The 22,956-nt window shown below is 46.1% G+C and overlaps 1 protein-coding gene across 10 annotated transcripts in view; it reads right to left on the bottom strand.

Annotated features, from left to right (window-relative positions):
• The window catches only part of setd5 (SET domain containing 5), a 38,389-nt gene extending 18,172 nt beyond the window's left edge, over positions 1 to 20,217 (bottom strand). For 4 of the 10 annotated variants that reach the window (XM_042090510.1, XM_042090509.1, XM_042090515.1 and 1 more), the window contains exons 1-13: positions 19,765 to 20,215; positions 6,514 to 6,802; positions 4,813 to 4,915; positions 3,988 to 4,295; positions 3,552 to 3,610; positions 3,181 to 3,368; positions 2,941 to 2,979; positions 2,498 to 2,725; positions 1,879 to 2,027; positions 1,580 to 1,697; positions 1,111 to 1,220; positions 496 to 760; positions 36 to 119 (exon numbers count right to left, since the gene is read on the bottom strand). In XM_042090510.1, the coding sequence (XP_041946444.1) occupies positions 36 to 119; positions 496 to 760; positions 1,111 to 1,220; positions 1,580 to 1,697; positions 1,879 to 2,027; positions 2,498 to 2,725; positions 2,941 to 2,979; positions 3,181 to 3,368; positions 3,552 to 3,610; positions 3,988 to 4,295; positions 4,813 to 4,915; positions 6,514 to 6,584 (1,722 nt within the window). In that variant the 5' untranslated portion in view covers positions 6,585 to 6,802; positions 19,765 to 20,215. Of the gene's footprint in view, positions 1 to 35; positions 120 to 495; positions 761 to 1,110; positions 1,221 to 1,579; positions 1,698 to 1,878; positions 2,028 to 2,497; positions 2,726 to 2,940; positions 2,980 to 3,180; positions 3,369 to 3,551; positions 3,611 to 3,987; positions 4,296 to 4,812; positions 4,916 to 6,513; positions 6,803 to 19,764 lie in introns of all 10 variants that reach the window. The other 6 variants (XM_042090512.1, XM_042090516.1, XR_006031389.1 and 3 more) reach the window with 5 other exon arrangements.
• Between the last annotated feature and the right edge of the window lie 2,739 nt (positions 20,218 to 22,956).

The raw sequence follows: 22,956 nt of genomic DNA, 5'->3' as shown, positions 1-22,956 counted from the left end.
GAGAGAGAGAGAGAGGTGAGGAGCCAGTAGCATACCCGTCTGCTTGATATGAGGACTCCGTTGTCGTCCAGTTCGCCCTCTTCTCCTTCTTCCTGCTTCATTCCGTCCAGCAGGCCATCCTGTATCCCACAATGCAATAGGCTGAATCACTCACACAGCACTGGTCATGCACAGTGTACCCACTACCCCTGACAGTACGGGCACACACATTAACCATTTAACCATCTGAAATAATTATGTGCCCAAGTTGGCACCTTGAGACCGAACTCAGGAGGCCCCCCTCAGCACAAAATGTGCGTGTGTCTCTTTTACACAACCACTCCACACACACGCACACCCAACAACACTCACACAAATCCCTCCACACACTCATGCACATCCACCCAGCCACACTCACACACAGCCACACTCACACAGCCACACGCACACAGCCACACGCACACAGCCACACGCACACAGCCACACGCACAGCCACACACACACACACACACACACCTCTGCATCGCTGGCTCCATGCTCCCGGTCCTGCGCGTCTCCATTGGGCTGCTGGTTGCTGTCGTCAGAGCCGGCCGTGGGGGCTCCTCCCCCCTCCAGCTCTCTCCGCCGGGCTCGTCTCCGGCGGGTCTCGGCACCGGGGAGGACGGGCAGCGCTGGACCGGACGCCGGCTGCGACGGCAGGCTGTCCATCGGGCTCAGGTTGTGCTTCTGCACCGGGCAGTTCTGGTTGCCCCTGTGGCATGCACAGTCCACCTTGTAATTACTACAGCAGGGGATGGTGCAGAGATAAGAATGGGGGAGAGAGGGACAAAGTCATTATTAGTCTGTCAAATGGGAGGCTTGTGTCCAGAAGCTCTCATTAGCTAGGCGCTGTGGGATTGCTAATGTCCTTAATGACGATTAACAATGTACAGTACAATACATTACAATGCATACAGATCTGGCACGTTCAAATGTAAAGTGGAGTTTGATCCATGACGTTTATCCCTACAGGCTTTTGCTTAAAAGGTGAAACACTTGTCGACCATTGAAGTTTATTTGATGGATGAAGACAAAGAGTCCACTCCACTTAAAGAGCAGTGGACGTGAATGTGGACGGAACAGGTCACTCACCAGCTGTTGAACTCGTAATCGAAGCCAATGGTGACTTCGGAGTCCTTGGTGATCTGAGAGACGGCATAGATGCAGAGGTGGATCATCCCTTCTGAGATCATGTGCCGTACCTGATGGAGAGAGAGAGAGAAAGCAATGTTCACATGCTAGTTTCAAGCACACATAATCTAATTCATCTGAAGACTGAAGGGCCCTAATTTGAAAGTCGGCCACACTCTGTCAAATGTAGTAATGATGAGATTATGAGATAATGAGATTAATGTTTGGTCCGTACACATGAAACGCAAGACTTTGTCCATCTTTCAAAGCATGTCCTGTAAAGCATGTTTCCTAGAAACTGAACCACTGATTTTGGAATTACTAACAAATAAAGTAGCAGAGCCCTACTGGTTGATAGCATTACACTACACTACACGCATCCCGCTGTGTGAGCTGTGAAGGAAGGCATTCTACAAACACTGCCACCCACCTCAGCGTTGGGGGTGCAGGACCTCCTGATGAAGCGGGCGTCGTTCCCAAAGGTGCGGGCGTCCACACACATCTCTACATCATTGAACTTGGAGTAGAACAGGACAAATGGGTAGGGCCTGTTGGGAAGGACAGGGGTTGGGTTTAGTCCGGTATGTGCATAAGAAACCAAACACTTACCACAAAAGATTACATAATTGTCTTCAAAAGAACACATTACACAGACACAATCAAAGATGACATAATTGTGCACAAAAGCACACATCTCACACACACACACAGATGGAGGTGGGTTCGTACTTTTTGAAGAAATGCCCGTTGACCTCGAACTGCTGCTTCAGCATGACCTTGCCACGGTACTCGATGATTAGCGTGTCCGGCTCAAGGTCCCGTGCCGCCCGTAGAATCTTCCGATGCTTCTGTACACGCGTCACTCGGCCCACCTGCAACTAAGACACATGACGCAGAGAGAGAGAGAGAGAGAGAGAGAGAGAGAGAGAGAGAGAGAGAGAGAGAGAGAGAGAGGAGAGAGAGGAGAGAGAGGAGAGAGAGCGAGAGAGAGAGAGAGAGAGAGAGAGAGAGAGAGAGAGAGAGAGAGAGAGAGAGACACTTTCACATGTGGGTTTCTTTTACTTTATTTTGGATTTACTTAAAGCTTATTATGATATTTATACATCAATCTTTATATCAATACATCAATAGATATCTTCACATGATATGCAACGGACTCCTCCATGTCCACGAGAAAGGTCAGAAAAAAATATACACACACAATATATATGTATAAATATATAGTGTGTATGTGAATCTGTCTATTTATTTATCTATATATCAAGATATATCCATATTTGGTGGCCACATGGCCACATAAGTGCGCTAATCCTATAAGGCTGAGAGCCAGGCCTGTGTGGTGGCGTACCTGCATCTGGGAGCTGAGCACGGTGTTGTTGCAGGCCAGCTCGGTGCGATTGATGGTGTCGGGTGAGGGGGCGGGCGAGCTGGGCTTGGCCAGCTGCAGCAGCGTCTGCACGTCGGCGCTGTACTGGTTGGCCAGGGCCTCCTCGTACTGGTCTGTCCACTGGCGGATCCGCGTCTCCCAGCCCTCCACCGTGTTCTCGTCCAGCGCATTCGCCTCCGTCGTGGAGTTCTGAAAGGAAACAGATGACCGTGAGTGTTTCAGTATATATTCTTTTTAGGATGTTTTCAAATGTGTCTCTCTCTGTGTGTGTGTGTGTGTTTAGAATAGATATGTTGGGCTACAAGCAATATTGTACCCACATTGTACTATTAGCATAATAGTAATAATGTTAGAGGTTCTCAAACTGTGCCAAAGATTTTGAGTGAGGAGAAATGAAAGCTCACCTTCATCCTCATGGATTTTCTGGAACCCTCTCTGAAAGCCTACGAAACAGAACCATGGCAGCCATGGTCAGTTGCAATGCCTTCACTAATAACATTATGACGCTTATACCGCTACAATACATACCAATGGATACATACTGTATCAATGCCTATGCGTGTGCGTGACTATAGGCTCTTCACCTTACTAGTCGATACATGTGTGTGAGTTGCTGTGCGCATGGGTGAGTGGGAGCTGTGCACCTTAATCTTCTTGGCTTTGGGTGTGGTGCGGCTCTTGTCCGTGCTCTTCTTCCTCTTCTTGGCCTTGCTTCGCTTGACGCGGTTGACCGTGAGCGTGATGCTGGTGGGTGTGTGCTGAGTGGCCGTGTACGACACCGTGGAGGGCGACACTTCCTCGTCCCCACTCTCCGTGCCACTACTCTCCCCACCTACACACACACACACACACACACACGGGTCAGAAACGTCTTTTTCAGATTTGCCTAGTCCTAGACTAAAAGTTTTTTTCAATGAAGATTTTCGTAGAAATTTCGTTTTTCCTTGAAGTTTTCGTAATCTTGTATATGAAACCAGCCCTGTGTGTCTAAGAGGAAGGTCATTTGTCATCTTACCGGACACATTCTCTGCTTTCCTGCGCTGTCCGTCTAATGCTTTCCTCCTCTCTAGACCCCTGCAAAACACAATCAGTGTGTTATTACAGCCGAGAGAGGAACACCAGATCAGCGTCAACGACATGGGGATGGAGACTGAGGGATCCATCAACACAAGTCCAAAACATTATGTCATATCTTTATCCATGTACAAAAAACCGACCCATTATCAATACCACTACACTGCTTTCCTCTCCAGTCCCTGCTTTTTTAGGCCACGCTTTATTAGGAAAATCACTATGCTTGAAGTTATCGGAAACTTTGAGGCCGTTACATACAATTATTGACTTTAAAAATCTTCAATGGCCTGATCCATTTGAACTCAAGCACGTGGCTAAGGACTTCAGTTTTTATCATCAGAGACCGGGGCCCTGGATCATTAACGGGAGTGACCCACCTGCAGCTCTCGCACTTGATGAGGAAGCCATCTTGCGTCAGGCTGCAGTGGCACCAGGCGCTGGGCACGCTACCTTCCTCCTCCTCCTCCTCGGACGAGGTCTCGCTGTCGGCCGAGTGCTCCTGGTCAGGTCGGGGGTGGGCGTGGGAGTGGGCGTGGGCGTGAGGGGACTGGTAGCGGCCGCGAGCCACACCATTGAGCTCCAGCCGCGGGATGATGGTCTGGGAGAGTGGGGAGGCGGGAGGGGTGGGAGGGGGTGGGGCTCCGTAGTTGTGATCCTGACAACACACAACGGAAGACTGTTGCATCTTCAAACAATGGTGTTCAGGGGAACGCGGGAACGGAGGGTTGGGTTGGGTGGGAGGGATGGAGGGATGGATGGATGGAGGGATGGAGGGAGGGCGGGAGTGCACAGAGAGGAGAGGAGAGAAAAAAGGAAGAGGGAAAAAAACAGAAAGAAAAAACAAAAACAAACAAAAAAACAAGAGTGGGGTTGGGGGGGGAGTTGGAAGGGAAGGAAACGACAAGGAATGAAAAAATAAACCAAAGGCATTCACGGCTTTGTTGAGCAGTCATTCATTCAGTCATTCACAGTGGCACAGGGCTAGCGCAGAGGCAGAACCATTATAAATCAGTGCTACAAAGGTCATAGGTCAAAAGGTCAAAGTGCACAAGCTAGAGTATGGCATAAGTCAGGCACAGGGCTAGTGAGTCTTTCAGCAGACACGATCGGGGTACAACCAAAGGCATTCGTGGCATGGCAATGGCAATGTTTGGTTAAAGTTACACGGAGGAGGAGTGGGGTGGGACCATGCCGGTACTCACAGCATAGGGCAGTCCGCGGTAGCCATGGTTCTGAACGTTGCCACAGCTGTGGTTGGAGTAACTCTTTTGGTTCACTGCAGGGCTCGCTTCAACTGACTCAGGGCTGTGGGGGGGGGGGGGGTTATAAACAAACACAACAATTGATGAGGAGTGAAGATTAAAGTGACAGTTGTAGGACATCAGGGTCTGCAAGGGCATTTTCACAGGTCTCTATATAATCAAAAGCTAATACTGTCTCTACCTCAATCAAAATGACTAAAAGAAGAGAACAAAATCATGCACCATGTAAATATGCAGATGACCTTATGGTTTCCCCCATGGTGACTGAGCAGTATTGCTTACACCCACCAGTGTCACGTAACTTTTTCTGAAAAACAGCGCAGTTCAACTCAGAGGCACAAGGGGGCCCCATGACACTGGGCCAGCATTCTGCCTGAGCACAGTGAATCAGAGGGGAGTGAATGGAATGTCTGCGGCCATGATGTTATGCAACTCCTCCTTCCCCTTGAGCAGAGACTCTGCTGAACACAGCTGCTGTACGAAACCACATCCAGCCAGACCCAACCTCGCTGCTCCCTGGCTCTCGGGAAACCTCTCGCAGAAATAGAATCCAACTCCACTTTTGCCCTGTCCTACCAGGTCGTTGGTGACGGGAATGATTATTTGGAAAGGATTCTGTCAATCTTACAGATATTTCACCTTTGTGTAGTTAAAATGTAGGGTAACTGGAGATGAGAGCAGGCTAGCCTGGCCTATATGCTAGTCACTAATGTCTGATTTTTAGTCAGTATTGGAATACCGCTGACGTTCAAATGCCCTATAGAGCCAGAGTTTACGCCCAAGACAGCGGTCAGCTACTTGTTTGGAGAAGAACTTGCACAACCCATGTTGACCTCTGTGACATTTAGAGCCAGGAACTATGTGGGTGGCCATGTGGTGCCTGAATGCCTCTAGTCAGGAACTTTACCTTTGGCCTTAGAGGAAGTCCTGGAGGACTCAGGAATGCAGAACTCGCACCTGGAATCAAGGCCCCTCCTCTCTCTCTCTGGCAGTTTCTAAGTGCTGTCTCTCTAAAACAAAATGGCCTCCGCTCCGCTCGCTCTGACTAACACCTCTACCCGTCTCTCCAACTTGCTGGCACCATTTCCTGTTTCCCCATCTCTCCCTGTCCGCTGCCGCTCCCTCACCTTCACAGCAAAAGCATAAACACCACAGCTGACATTCACTCACCCTTCACACACACACACACACAGCAAGGGCATAAACACCACAGTTGACAGTCACTCAAGTCATGACAAACCAAACATAAGGGTGGACAGGGCACAACACACACAGAAACACACACACACACACACACACACGTGTATGTGATAAGGGAGAAGTGCTCTTGGATAACCTAACATAAGACTGATTGTTATCTAAGCATTTTTGAGAAGGGTGTTTCTGCTCTGTCTTTTCTCCCAGGCTGAGTAGAATACTATGCACTAGAATGACCTCACTGGTCGCCTGGCCCCGCTTGGCTTTGCCCCTGAAACACTGAGCTGATCGGAAGAAGGGCAGAGCGCACACACACACACACACACACACACACACACACACACACACACACACACACACACACACACAAGCACAGCAGGGGTTAGATAGGATTGGAGTGGCGCGGGCAGGGACGGGACAGGATGTGACGGGCGCTCGACTCACTCTGATCCGGCGGCCATGTCTGCGTAGGGTGTCTCAGGTGTGGTGACTCCCAGTGCGATTGCTATGCTCATGACGTCCAGCACAGCGTCGCGTGGGGAGTGGGGGGAAAGGGGGAGGGGGAGGGACGGTGGGAGAGGAGGAGGAGGAAAGGGGGGAGGGGGGAGGGGGGGAGGAGGAGGAGAGGGAGGAGGAAGGGGGAAGGATCAGGGGCTGCGAATGGCAGCGACAGACCACTCCTGAGGTGGGGCGCCGCGATGCCGCAGGCAGCACCTCACGGACATGGGGAGACCTGCAGAAACAGAGAGGGAGAGAGAGAGAGAGCCATTTTAGAGATTTTATAGAGCCCAAGAAATAAACTAAATAAAATTATATATCAGAGAGAGAGAGAGATGAGTGTTGTAAAGCAGAGTATGTACACAGCCAAAAGGAAGCCTGACTCAAAGACAAGGGTAGAGGTGAAGACAGAAGCTGCATTGAGACCTACGTGTAAGACCGGAGGTTCTGCGGATGTTAAGCGGTTGGGCCGTATATATGAACAACATAAGGTCATTTGGAAGTCCGAACTTAGCCGGCTGTTCTACTGCTGCCCTCCAAGTATTTTCGACGGACATTATGTAAATGAGCTTGTGTGAACGAAGCGAAGAACATGAGGAGATTCTGTTTATGTGTGTGTTCAACCACGTTCAACCAGTTCAACCACAGAGATTCTGTTAATGTGCGTCGGTGTCGTTCACACATACAGTACTTTCCTGTGTATTAGCCACATTGTGTATAAGCCGCAGGACAGTGTTTTATGCAAGTTAAAAGAAACAAAGTCATATTAATACCATATTAAAGGGAAACTTGGCAGGATTAGCTATATTTCACCCTCATATGCAGCACAGCAAATTAAAGTTAATCCACTACTTTACATTTTGCATACCAGTTGTATCTAAACCAACCAAAGCTTGACTGAAACATTGTAAAACCATTGACTTGTTTTAAATTAATTAAGAGACAGGTCCTTCTCGCATGATCCTGCTGAAAACTGCTGGTTTCATCTCAAGCACGCACGTATTATGAACGCACATATTTCTTTTATGTAGCAGTCGCCGACATTCAAAAAATATGTGGTTATATTTCACAACTTTTGCTAAGTAGGCCTAGCCTACTGGGAAACGCTGGCAAGCAAGCTGCTGGCAGATATTACAGGTAGGCTATTATAACTTAGACAGATATTTTCTTCCCTAGGCTAGGCCAGCAACACACGCTGGAAAGATGCAAACAGATCAACTTAACATATAGAGTATTTCCTCCTGATTGCGAAGTCTTCGCGTCCATAGTTTGTGAAACGATGCTGCTTCCGAGCAAAGACTTTAGATGCCAAGCGCAACTCCAAAAAGGAGAACAAATGAGCGTCTGGCTTGAGGCTGCGCCGGACAGGGCTTTTAAAATCCATATGTCCGGCCTAAATTCGAACATATGGCCAACCTATCGCTAACTGGCTTATAACTCTTTCTCCCGCTAATTCTACCATAGGCTCCCTCATTCCACGTAGGCTACCTGTCTATCTCTCAGGCCTCAGCTACACCACGAAAACATCAGGCATATTATTTTGTACATAGGCCTACTGTATTATTACCGTTTTCACACCTTTAACCAAACCTGTGAAAAACATCTTCACTCTGCAACCACTACACTTCCTCCCGTAGCCTAATAGCCTAGTCACTTATACAATTGCGTTTTACACAAAACTGGTATGGAGACATCACTCGCTCTCTTGCACTCGCTGGCGGTCCCATACGCACATTTAATACCTCTTATTCGAAAATTCAGTTGTATTTAAGACTTTTTAAGGATCCGCGGGAACCCTGCTTTCTGAATTAAATAGTCTGACATTCTCCATGAATTTTAATTCTATCAACTATGCGCTTCTTCGTTGGTGTTCAGCCGTTTCTTTTTCCGGTCGGCGGACTGGGAATCGAAACTAGGAATCGAAATTTAAACTTTTGAACGATTCCGGGAAAATCGCAAAGATAGTCCCGGTTCCAACCAATCCTCGATATTCGATACCCAAGCCTAATCATATCTGAATCACCCGATGGGTCGGACCTCCATTTGACAAAGCTCCGCATATACTGTGGAGGCTATATCTGAAAGCAGCTGGAGAAACAGGAGTCTAGACAGGCATAGGATGAAGGCCAAGCTGACTTGCACTTTGAAGTTATGGGCGGTCATTAAAAAAAATTATCTGTATGAGCATGTATGTACGTGTCGTGTAGGCTTAAGCTAGCTATCCATCCATCGGCTTGTGAGCAATGGCCGTGGGACAACACTGACTGAGAGAGACAGTCTCACACGCAGCCTCGACAATTACAATCACTCACACACACACGAATTTATCAGCAACAACGTTGACCCAAGACAAAGCCAGTAGCTCATGTCTAACATTCTGAGAGTTAAGGACCATAAGACCTCTTTCTTTTATTTCTCTCTCAGTCTCTGGCATTTCTCAGAGGCAAGGCCACTGCCCTAAAATTCCACATGACATCATTCCACAGGCATGACTAGCACTAGCCTGAGGGCTAAGCTACCTGAGAATAGCCCTGCATGGTACAGATGTCTCAATCGGTTATATGCCTTTTACAATGCACATTAAGATATAGGTCAATGGTGGACAAATTGGCAAATATTGCCAGACATGGACAAAGCATAAAACATGTTAGACAAAAATCAGACAAAACCAATGTGGACACATTAATGACACATAATTACTCTGAATTACAGCTGAACATAAATGAACAGAGCAACTTGGTTATGGCTGCTTCTCAGTGGGTAAACAAGAAGGTGACACAGACACACTAATCTGGATTTCCCCTTCCCAGGGTAAGATGGTGTTTTTTTGGGCTGTTGGGTGCAGTACCTATAAGCCTCCTGAGGGGGCACTGTGACTCCAGACAGAGCATGTCTGTGCCAGGTTTGGTTGCTTGTCATATGATCTTCCAGTGGAACAGTGACCCACAGCAAATAGCCCCCCCCTCCCCGTCCGCTCCTCTTGCACCACTCAGCATACACGTTCACATACGTCTCCTTGATTCATGTGCTTCTTAGAATCTGCATTGGGCTAATCCATGATGAACTCACTCATGACAATGACGTAGACACTTTAATCAGACAAAACCTGAAAGTTGCCTAACAAAACTAACACATACACACTGGCGCGCGCACACACACACACACACACACACAAAGTAGCCTAACAAAACTAACACATACACATGCGCGCACACACACACACACACACACACACACACAGGGAACAGGGAAATGAAAGATCTTACATGACACAGCAAGACCCACTCACAGTGACTATTTAAACAGCTGTTATGAAACACACATTCACATTCAAACGCACAGGACAAGCGCCAAATGCCGTGTCTTCATAGCAGACCACCAACATTGCTTTGGCAAAAGCAGACTTTAAAAACATTCAGGATGGTTAGCCTAGGCTATTACCAGTAATCACAAATACCATCAAAACAACAGCAATACAGCACGGTTAACTGCCATATTTCTGTGCAGTTTTCGCATAATATGAGGAAGAGGAATGGGAGCCCTTTCAGAGTGATTTTGTTTAAGCAGGACATGATGTTACAGTCAGAAGTGCTGTTCTTTGACGCCTTGGCTACAGCTGTGTTCAGTAGGCAGGCTGAAGCTGGTCAGGCGTCGACGGCATTTTTCCATGTCAGAGCAGCACAAATCCCAGCAACCCCCGCATGCACGCCGTTCTAAAGGCAATCTCCATAGATACAGTTGCTATTATCCCATGGTTACAGTGGACAAGGTCTTCGAAGACGATAAACACCACAAAGAGAGAGAGAGAGAGAGAGAGAGAGAGAGAGAGAGAGAGAGAGAGAGAGAGAGAGAGAGAGAGAGAGAGAGAGAGAGAGAGAGAGAGAGAGTTGTGGTTTGAAGTGAGGATTTTTCTCGTTTTGTGTTTTACCCAAAATAGAATTATAAATATTGGAAAGGAGTCTGACATGCAGAGACAAACGCTTTTTTTTAAAAATAAAACAATGACAAAAAAATTCGAGCACACAAATCAGACCAAATTCAGATCAGCCCTTATATACCACAAGGGTGGAAAATCCCATCACTACCATGGCCACCATTGATCATATCTGACACTAGCGCTCACATCAGTAGAGGCTGTGCATACAGACACATACAGTCTTCCCTCTCTCTCATTAGCCTGTAATGCATAAACGGCCCTGAGCCACAGAAATCACAGTAGGGGGATGGGGGTGTTGGGACGAGGGGGGTGGGGGGTTTCTATTTTCTTTTTTTCCTCTTTCAGGAAATGTGTTGTGGTCAGTCAACCCTAAGCTTATAGCCTCCTCCTTAGCCGACACCTAACAGCACAGATTGTTGTTTGCGGGCGGGTGGGCGGTCGGTCGGTCGGGGAAAAAATTAATTAATTACAGAGGCGGTTGCCACCATCAGTCTCAGCAGCAGTAATGTTCACTCCCCTGAGGGACAGGCTGGCTTCGGCAGTGCCATGGGCCCCAATGTTGACGCTGTGTATGCCCTTAAACACTCGCATATAGGACACAAATACCCAGACATAATCACCCAGACATAAATGGATCATGAGCATTCAAGGACAAAATTTGTGGTGATAAATCCGGCTTCAACAAAAGGGTTATTCAAACAAACCTGTGAGGGATAGGGAACAAAAAGAGAAAGAAAAAGGTTTTACGCAAGCGCACACATGAAGATGTTATCAAATAAAGTTCGTAAGCAGGTCAGCCAGCCAGCAGCCACCATCACATTCTCTGCTGAGGCTTGCCTGACTGACAGTGGCAGTGCAGTAAGCTTACCCAGCAACTCACGCACTCACTACACCCCCCAAAAGCCTACCTAGAGCCAGAGACAAACATGGACATACAGTTGGCCTCTGTCCACGTCGTGTGTCCAGAGAGATTCTACACCTTAAAATTTAATGGAGACGTCTGAGTCAAGGTGAAGATCAGGCCAGTGGACTTGGTAGCTCCCACTAGATGGGGCGGGTGGTGGTGTGTGTGTGGGGGGGGGGGGCACGGAGAGGAGGAGGGAGGGAGGGAAGGAAGGAAGGGGGAGAAAGAGAGGAAGATAGGGAGAGAATGAAACGGGGAGAGGAAAAAAACAGGGAGACAGAGAGACAGACATGGAGAGGGAGGGAGAGAGAGAGGGGGGGGAGGGAGGGAAGGAGAAAGAGAGAGAAGACGATAGGGAGAGAGAAAGAAACAGGGAGAGTGAGAGAGACATGTTAGAGGGAGAGAGGGAGGAGGGTAAATCACACAAGCTGTTTCAAATACAGCCTGTCCAAAAAGGCAACAGAATATGTGTGTTGTGGGTGTGCATGCATGCGTACGTGAGTGTTGTGGGTGTGCATGTGTATGTGTATGTATGTGTGTGTGTGTGTGTGTGTGTGTGTGTGTGTGTGCGTGTGCTCAGGCTTCCCGTATGCTAGGTGCTGCTTGGTGCCCAACTCATTTTCAAGAGTGGGATAATTGACCAGATGAAGCAGGTGTGGCAAATATTTCATTCTAGGGGGCATTTTGTGTCTGTGTGTGTCTTTTTTTCAGGCGGCCCGACGTTTCAGATGGCCGCTGGGAATTTCCCCCGTCTCAAGGCCTCCCTAGCTCTTGCTCTCGCCCGCCCTCCCTCCCTCCAGCTCCTGAATACTGGGCTCAGATTACCACCACTCTTTGACACGCGCACGCACACACACACACACACACACACACACACACACACACGCCTTTCACTTCAGAGGAACAGAGGCCATTTTGGAGAGAAGAGAGAGAGAGAGCGAAAAAGGACGTGAAGTGAACAGCACAGAATCTTTACTCCTTCTCCTGCTCTCTCGTTCTTCCTCTCTCACCTCCCCCTCCCTGTCTCTCAACCCCCCTCCACCTCCCTCTCTGTTTCACTCCTTCCCTGGATTTACCCATCTCCCTTCATTCACTGACGTGCAGTCTCCTCTGCTGAGACAGTGTCGCCTGCTCACGAGACGAGGCAGTGGAACAGTTAGTACAGGCATGCCATGTAACAAATAATCAGATTCCTCTTAATGTTTTAATTATTCATACGTGGCCCATCTCCCTGGCGACTCACGTAAGGGGAGAGTGAGAGTGAGAGAGAGAAACCGAACGGGAGAACTGGGAATATGAGGGGGGAGGAGAGAGTGACTGAAGGAGGAGGGGGCAAGTACGACAGGAAGAGAAAGGGGGGGGGGGGGGAGAGAGACAAGAGGGAGACGGAGAACAAGAGCAGAGGGAGACAGACAGCAGGCACAGCCTGACAAAAACAACATGCAATTCAGGCACTCAGAAATAATCAAATAAGAGAAACCAAAATAGCTCTCAGTGTCGCTCTCTCCAGTACACACACACACTGCTATGAATGATGACAGCAAAATCACCTAATTTTCAAGTGAAAAACATCAAACAAAAGATGAAAATGTCACAAGTAGATGGTTTGTGTTCTCCCTCTCTCTGAACTTTCATATTTAACCCTAAAGGACAGATAGGGCTTGATGGGACACTAGCCTAATGTTCACTAGAGACCTGCAACTTAACCACAGTCACAGTGGTGAACGCCCGTCTCTCAAAACTAGACTATATAGCCATATAGCCTACATTAACTAGCCTATTTCTTTACCCTTTGGGAAGGACACAGTGTTTGTGTACTGCCATCCCTTAGCCTGGCAGTATGTCAGTGTCTGTGACTTGACAATCTCTCCCACCCAGAAGTCATTTGACTACATCGCAAACACCCATTAGCACAACAATGTCTGGCTGTATGGACCAGGAAGACAGAAGGAGAGCGAGATGGGGGGGATGAGAAGAGGAGAGAGAAAAAGGGAGGATGAGAAGGAGGAGAGAAGAAAGGGGGGCAGGGGGAAGAGAGGGGCTAAAGCAGAGTGCAGGAGAAAAGCGAGAAGGCACAGACTGTAAGCCAGCAATGCCACAGACAGACGCAGACTATTGGCTCTGTTATTTAATCACATTCCCCATTGTTCGCCAACAACATTTTCTCTTCACAGACCTCAAAACACACACACACACACACACCACCCAACCTTGTTCAACCCCAAGAGACCAAGAGACAAACAATAATGCATAATGGACACAAAGGGTCCTCGCTGTGTCTGACAGCTGGACACTGGTATTTGAGAGCCTATGTGGTTTTTTGTGTGTGTGCGCATGTCTGAGAAGTTGACAGCCTCCACTGCTATTCTCAGCTACACACACAACCACACAGGAACCTTAACATTTCAGCCTTGGCACGAGAGAAAGAGAGAGACAGACAGACAGACAGACAGAGAGACAGAGAGAGATGTTTTAGTACAGAGTAAGAAGGAAAGAAATAGACAGGAAGAAAGAAAGAAAAAGACACACGCAAACACAAATATGAGTGACAACAAACTCTTGTGTGAGTGTCTAAATAATTGACCAGCAGCTCCCACAAGAGGCAGGAAAATCGCACCATATGGTGACCTCTGGAGAACAAAGGTAAGGAGAGGAGAAAGAGGTGAACTGCAAGAGCCAGAGAGCGCCACAGCGTTCGCAGTGGCCCGACCCTTGTCCCCTGTCTGCTCCGCTGCAAACCAGACCGGACCATGTGACCTCTAACTGGCGTGACCTCACATTTTCCACCTGCCAAACTCTATTCAAATGCGGCCCCGTTTGACAGACATGGCACAACACCTTTCAGTCGAGCGCCTTTTACGCATAGGGGACCTGGAACAACCACTTCCACTCAGCCAAGAGGAACAGGATATGCAAACAAGGGTGGAAGGTCATGAGATTTCCCATTCTTCCCCCTCTCCACCTCAATCTGTCCGTCTGTCTGTCTCTTTTGGTTTCTCTTAATCACTCGTTCAACAGTGAGGATAGTGAGGATATTTTAAGTGTATTTAAAAGAACTAACAATAAAATAGTGCAATTGGCTGAGCCATGTGACTGTTGCTTGTCCTTCATCATTTTCTTTCACAGGCCAACAGGTCTCACCAGGTTCCACTGAAACGAGGTGGAATCTTTTGAGTGCCTGGCTATGATGAAAAACACTCTCCTCTTTGGTTTGAGGTCTGGTTAACCATTAAGCTGAGATAGAGGGGCACTCTACACTGTTTTCACACAGTTCTGTCTCTTTTAAAATAGCCTTGTGATCTCACATGCTGAATAATAATCTATCACAACACCACCAAAAGGGACCCCACCCCCCCCTGAAAACCTTTGTGACATTACAGATTGGTTCACAGAGCCATGAATCAGCTTTAAGGAGCAAGGCTGTTTCCTTTTTCAGTACGTGTTGCATATTTGCAATGTTCTAACAACCTGCTTACATAAAACAAGTGAGAGTTGCACAATCCCTTCAATCTAGGAGGCAAAACAGATGAAAATACTTGTAAAAAGTGTTAGATTGGAACACACTGAACTGTGCAACCTGGAGAAAACTACAGACTAAAAAATCTCAGCCAGGGAAGGAAATGGGAGTGAGGGAGAGGAGCCAGAGGAAGAGAAAGAGAGAGAGAAAACTACACGGAGAGAATAGACAAGGTACAAATAGAAGGAGGGGTGCGGAGATTAGACCAGAGGATTGGAAACAAAAAGATTGCACCGCTTCTTCCAACACTTTCCCACACCCCCACCCCGAACCCTCCTTTTATTCCACCAAGAACATTTGCTCTCTGCTGTTATAGAACACACACACACCTCCCTCAGTGCAAACTCAGGGCTGAGAAAAGATGCCGACTGATTGGCTGGAAGGCTCTAAAGCTGCACCTATCAGACAGCAGCAGGGAGGCGGGCGTCACAGCGACTTGTTTTTAACCCTGTTCTACAAGAGGAGCCAATGAAACGAACACACACACACACACACACACACACACACACACACACACACACACACACACACACACAGCAAAAGCAGCCGCTGAGAAGCACATACGATCATCATTACAAAAACAGTAGACCAAAAGCTACAAAAATGTACACCATTACACAAAACATCTTGCCTTTCCTTTCACATTCTGACTAGCACTCAGCACTTAACACACACACACCAAATGAAAAAAACAAAATCACCTTGATAAGGCAAGGCTGGATGAGTCATGCCGGAACACAATACTAAGTACAGCCCAAATAAACCACTTCCTGAATGCCTCAAACGCAGCACATTGATATTTGATATCATCAACGTTATGACAGAAACTGTACTGGACTGGAGCAACAAAAGGTAAAAACAAAAACATTTTAAACCAATAAAAGACTTAGGTCATGACTCTGGCACTAAAAGTTTCTTTTCAAGATTGTGGTGTGGCACTGAAACAGAAAGGTGGCCTAATTTGTTTGTCTGCAAAGATAAGAAAGCAAGTAGAAATTGATATTTCAATAACTTCAGTGTCAAATCAGCAGATAACTGTGCATCAAACAAACAAGTACAGACAGATCAGAACATAAACATTAGGGATTGTATTTTAGATATAATAAGTGTATCAGGCAGTGGACAGTGTGAAATCCTTTCTTGAAAAGCTATGTTTCAGCAAAAAGGGAAGACGCCAAGGCCGTGATTTTAATTACAGGCTTACACCTGCTCTGCACGCACACACACACACACACACACACACACAAGTGGATGGGGCCTGAGAAGAGGGAATGAAAATGGTAAACAACTAAGTCTTCTGATTCTGAATGCCTACCTCTCCTGCCCTCCCTCCCTCCCTCTCTCCTGACACCCCCTCCCCCACCTCGACTGCTCAGTGCTGGAATCTTGTCTCTTTTGGAAGTGGGCCAGCATCCTGTTTCAAACACAGCCTTAAGTGAGGGTGCGTAGGTTTGCATGTGTGTGTGTGTGTGTGTATGTGTGTGTGTGGATATAGCTTCTTGAAATTTCTTAGCATCAAGATAAGTACCATTTCAGACTTCCCCATATTTGTCAAGCTGCTGCCCAAATTCACCAAATCAGACACACTGGCAGCCAATATTGAAAGAGACAAGAATTGTACGTCTCAGAGAGTGTTATTGGCGCATAGTTAAGTTATTATAAACAGTATATACCATACCCAGTTCTGCCCTTCAAGCAGAGCATTCCTTTTCAACACTGAAACTTTCAGAGAAAGCCCAAGAGGCCCAGTTTAGGGGGAAGGACACACGCACACAGACACACAAGGATAAAGGGAAATCCAAGCCGAGATTATACAACAGCACCCTCAGCGCAAAGAGGAAACAGAGCCATGAAACCAAGACAGAAACTGGAAAAAAAAAAAAGTTCTCTACCCCAATCTGTACAATTCTGACATTTTCTCTCCACGTCAAAAAAGGAAACATGACGATTGCTCTGTGGGTATATCTTTCACACCGTCACAAAACCACTCCACATTTGTTTAATTATTTAAAAGAGACCATTCATTCGGGTCACCCCATTGGCATTTGGACCGAATGCCTTCGTTGATTTTACTTGCTGAAAGGAGACTCTTATTTCTTTGAGACTATGAGTTCTCCTTTGTCTCCACTGAGGGGAGCGGGGTTTACTCGAGATAAGGGACAGGGTCAGAGGAGGGAGCTCGGGTTTCAAACGGCAAAGCGCGTCCAAAACGGCAGTAGCGACGGCTAAAATAAGACACGAAAACATATTCAGGGAATGCGATGCCGGGGCCAATCATCCGCGGCTCCGCCTGTGAGAGACACGGAGGTGGTGAGGGCCGTGGACTAGATTCGTTCTACATTCGTAAAACAACCCCAGTATTACAATTGTTTGCCCCTTGGTCAGACACACATAGTCGAGTCCAGTTTGAATACGTTTCTTCTCATACCATGTGAGACGGCAAGGCTTGGGTCAAAAAACAGATCAGCCTAGTCCCTAATGCTGACATGGCCAGAGCTCGAAACACCACATTTCGATCCAAGTCAAACTACAACCAGACAGTAATAATGGGACTGACAGATAACTAAGCGGTTCAGCACACATTTACTGATGACCGCACAACATCTAATTAAATGTACGCGATTAATATGTTTGTTATTTTCCCTGTGTACACGAATATAAGGTAGGTACTGGACGTTCGTGAGCAGCCATGTTAACGCGACATGCGCCTGGACACACAATGTGACATATTTGATAAGTGTCCGACCACTAATTAAGTTCAAATGCATCTAATAATTACACGTCGATGTTTGGTATTTCTCGTGCACGTAGAAAGGACATGTGGTGTTTGCTACAGACTCCGATAGGACGCTCAACTCACACAGGCAATACATTGGACAGCCATTGTTGAAGGCAAATTTACAGGGGTCCTGCTAGAAATCGAAATGAAGTTACAAGCTTGCTACATTAGAGCAACAGTGTAACATATAACACACGCAGGACCAACATTGGACACAACCATACATTTATTTCACAAACATTTACTTCCCATACGAGTTTTCGGATACTTCCTCCCCATTGGACGAGAATGTGACTAAAACGTGTCGTAACGATTTCAATACTAATACACAGGTTCACCTGACAATTAAAATGGGTACTTGAACAAGTTTGACCATTAGGGCGATGTTAATAACGTCCCATAATCGAATAATGGTCGAATTGTGGTTATGTAACGTTATTTGCCAATGCTGATACTTCTAGTGAGGTGTCCACAACTAGGCCAATGTGCTGAACATTTGGTGAAGAACTTCAGGCCGAGAGGGGGCTCGAGCTCGGCCTCTTTCCTCGTTTCGACTCACTTGTTGTTGAAATAAAAATGGAGGCTAAAAAAGGAAACGCGAGCTCCCCTCACAAATACCACCCATTTCTCATCGCCGGCGCAGAGGTTGGGGGTTGGTGGATGGGGGAGGTGGAGGAAAAGAATGAGAAAAGCAAGTCACCGCTCGGAGAGTTGGGTTTTCTATTAGCCAGCATAAAATGGAAAGTTCAACACGAGGCAAATATCTAATATAAAAATAACTAATCTAAGAAAGACATGTCGAATGTCTTTCATTTGCACACGATATTGTTGTACAGAACAATAGTAATATGCCAGGCAATTACAACTAAAGTGTATATAAATGATGTGTGCTTCTTAACGTGTCATATCCACGAAATTGAGGAGATAAAGACCTTGAAGGCCCTAACCATAGCGGAGTTGGGTCAGGTCTGGTTTATATTAGGATGAAAGCAGCTAAGAACACAATCAACTGGAGGTTGTCCAAAAGTTAACATTCAAGTTAGCTAATGCTAACCCTTGGTTGAGTATCACACTCAACCATTAGAGATCATTCCTCTCAATAGTATGCATTTCAACCCCCAATCAATCAGTTATGTGGTGTGGTGTCGTAAGATCTTAACATTTTAATGTGGCTTAAGGACTACCTTATCAGCCAAGGAAGGTGCAAGCCAACTCGCTAAGTGGTGGTAAGCTGAATAACAACTTGTTCAACACCACATAGCAAGCCACCTAGCCACCCTCACAAGCTCAGCCCTTAAAACTCCATGTTCAACAGTCAAATGTTTTTTTTCTCTAAAACGAAACAAGTTTTCTCTATTTTATAACTACCAGTGTGAGGCTGGAAAGAATAAATACCCCTTTACCCAAACTAACACCAGACACAAGAACAACAGACACAAAGAAGTTGCCTGACCTTATCAATATATGGAAACATTGTTAGCTACCTTGGCTAACTAGAAATCTCAACAAATATGTTGACTGCCTCCATGCAGTGACCTACACTATAATGTTAGATATGTTTCAACATGACTGCAACAAAGTTACCCAAAATGATATGAAACCACGAAACACAAGGTTAGGCTAACAAAACAGACCACCGACAAAGTAGTTAAGTTTACAGTAACATTAACCTTATTGAAATGTAGCAAATACAATGCACGAGGACAGGGCTGGAGGAAAATTCTTATGAAGACATCTATTAGGTTAGCCTGCTAGCTTCTAATTGTTAGCTAGCTGAACGAACATGAACTGTAGCTAAATGTCACAAATCAAACTAAACATGACTTTATGGTGTTTACTTACTTTTTGAAGTCTTGAAGACCAGTTGGATGACTAACAGGTATTATATTAGCTAAGTCCCATCAGCAAGCATGTGTTTACTCAATAATACTGAAGGCAAATACAACCAGCTAAGTTATAACGTTAACGTTAGACCAACTTAGCTCCCACAAGCCTGCTGCATAAATTCTAAAACTGGCCATTATACCCAAGTACAACATAACAAAATCACAATAACTTACCTAGCGAGGCATTCCAATCAAATTCAAATGGTGTATCCTGTTTTGCTGTCTGTAAAGCTTGGAATATTCCCACATCAAGATGAACCCAGACAAATAGGCCTCTATTTGCGACCTCGGTGTTTCCTGTTGTCAGTGAGCCGAAATGTAGCTCCCTCTCCAGGGTTACCAAGCAAACTTCTTAATGCCCCTTTCGCAGAGGGTTAAAGTTTTAAATCCAGTCCTGCATTGAACACAGTACTTCCATCGATTGTCTATATTGAATCCCCCTTAGTTGAACCCATTTATTATGCAATTTTATATTAATTATAGTAGATATTTATAAGGGGTATGTACAGCTCTCTGTGTTACAAGGCTGTGATTCTATCTCAGATCCTCAACATTTGCAGTGGCGCCCATCCCCCTCCTCGCCGGCATCGACCGCGGGACCCAGCGAAACTGACACACAACCATAACACGGGGTTTCCAAGGTGATCGAACAGGGGCTCAAGACTGGGGTGGGTTTTTGGTGAAGATCCGCCCTTTTCTTAAGCGATTGGTTAAATACAGCGCCAATCATCATGTAAACTACTGTATAGAGATATGATTGGACAGACACGGCGCCCGTTTATCCACGTTTGCACTCCTGAAGGGGCGGGAGGCTGTTTTGGGAGGGGTAGGGAACAAATTTGAGTTTCGTCCTGCAATGTTCAGAGGGAACGAGCGCACGGAGGTTTAGTCAGGAGAAGGCAGGCAAACGACTGGTATAAATGCAAGAAATGAACGGATATAAGCAAGAAGTAAATGCGGATATGTCTCTGAAAATGGGAACAGTTGTCACCTTACTATGTACACAAGCCGTGGAATTGCCTTTCCTTCATTGAGGGACTCTATTTTCTTCTAAAATTCTGATTTACATGGTTTCTATTCAGCGCAAAGGGGGACTTGCTTAAGCTACCCATAGCTATATAGTTCATGCTAGCACACGGGGTTTCCGGAGCCCCATACCAGGGACTACGACATTAGAGGTAGGGTCAGCCCCACCTTAACTGGCTATGAATGGAATATGAGATGTCGCTCTTGTGGGATCTGCCCCATGATTGGCCAAGGAAACTGACCTGCGTGCAATGTTCTTTTCCATCACTTGTAGTCCCTCCGCCTGTTTAATCTATGTTAACGCTGAGAACACATAACGAGAGCATAACAATATCCCTCTGACCAACACAACCCTAAAATATAAACCTAAAATGGGAAAGTATAGAGGGGTAAATGGAGTGGCTTTATCTTATTATTGTGTGCGTGTATTTATAGGCTACATCACGTTTGTACTTTTAAGTCTTTTTCCTAATGTCGATTACGCAATTCTTACAGTAGCCTATAGACTACATATTCGTATGCAACTTTAAATATACAGTATAGGGAACATTTTAATATACTTCACGATTGGTGGCGACTTGCATTAAAGCAAATATTACAGCGAGTAATGTAAGAGCCCGATGTATCCATTTGGCCAAGTTTCATTCTCACGTCCACGGCGAGGGCGTGTTGAGGAAACTGAGCATGAATGGATACAATGTAGCCAGGCTTCTATTGGTTACTTGTATTTCTTACATGTCACGCGGCTGGTAGGCGTAATTTGATTGGTTAATATAAAAACACACACGTCATTTGTTGCAGTGGTGGGGGAAACAGCGAGCCTAAATTTCTCAGCAGTGAGCAGTCTGCATTTGGATAACCGAGTAGGCTAGTTCTCTCGCCACAGACCGTTCGGTTGCTTGTTCAAATATGTGTAGCCTAATGGTCGAGAACTAACAGCTAAAAATAGATAAGCTATCGGCCTACACCTAGTCGAAATGTATCTGATGTGTAAGGCTAGTGTGTTAATGGCCCTGGGTTCTTTGCCACACCCAGTCAGATAAAAAAAAACACGATAAAAAAGCAGGCTATAGCTGTGGAAACGACAATTATTTGGCTTTCCTCAGGTTTGAGTTCGTCGTGTTATTCAGAGAAAATGTGCTCGCGGATCGAGACGAGCCTGCAATTTTTTCCGCCACAGAACGGCTCCGGGGTGGGGGAAGGGCGAATGAGCCTGTATCCATGACGTAATGTGCATAGACTTTATTTATTTATTTATTTATTTATTTGACGTATCCATTGTGAATCACTGAAAACGACCGTGGTTTTTATTAGGCAACGCCTCAATATAGCCTATAGAAAGTCCAAAGAACAAGTTTTGGTGCAGCGCTCGTAACCTGCCTTACCATCTTCATCTGTGAATGGCAAAAACCAATAATAGCATACGTGGAGAGTAGCCTACAGCTAAGCTGAACTCTTTGATAACTAAGGCCATTTCACAAGATGTCGCCACGTAGGCTAAATCAACTTCCGCTGAAATTTGAAATATGTCTTGCTACCTGTCCGCTGGCTGTCAAACAATAGATTCAATATACAATGCTTTAAAACATGTATTGGTGAAGTTCGTCGATATTTAGGTTCGGAGAGGTAAACATCGCCTACACAGAGTCACTCACAGTCTACAGAAAGCACTTTCATAAGGTCATTCACGCAGATCCGACTGAATGTGATTTACACAATGCATGTTAGAAGTCGAATGAGCCCATCAACCCATACACATATTATGTAGGCTATTAACCTTAATTCAACGAAGCTGGAATCACGTAAATGGTTAAAGTGACTTATTGTCATCAAGCAATATTCCCCCAGTGTTATTTGCGATTCCTACAGTTTATCTCCACAGCTGAAGCTGCAAACCCGTTTTCCAGTAAAGAATGCAATAGACGTTGGGATTTGTGGACAGACTAACAACAGGATAACCTTTGTTCAGTGGGATAGGCGGAGCACGTGATTAAATGTCTGTTCCATTCCAAGTTCCCCGGTGATCATGCCAGACCGAAGCTTAAGCTCTACAATGCTGCTTTTGTCGATCTGAATGGCCTTCACCCTAGCAGCCCAGTCACGTGGATTCTAACAGTGGAAGATACTCGAGCAATTACCCGTTTGTTGTTGCCTAGTACATTCAACAAAAATATAACCGCACTTAATTTCTATCACATTTTTCAAGAGTTTAGGTTCTGGTTTCCCCACAAATTGGTAAAAAATCTAATAGTGAGCACTTAACCTTTGCTACGATAATCAAGCCATCTGACAGGTGAGACATATGATGATGCTGTTGAAACAGCATGATTATTGCCCAGG

The sequence above is a fragment of the Alosa sapidissima genome, chromosome 4 (assembly GCF_018492685.1).
Source record: "Alosa sapidissima isolate fAloSap1 chromosome 4, fAloSap1.pri, whole genome shotgun sequence".
NCBI classification, from domain to species: domain Eukaryota; kingdom Metazoa; phylum Chordata; class Actinopteri; order Clupeiformes; family Clupeidae; genus Alosa; species Alosa sapidissima.
The sequence above is the reverse complement of the archived record's forward strand: the minus strand, read 5'-3'. Positions and strand labels throughout refer to the sequence as shown.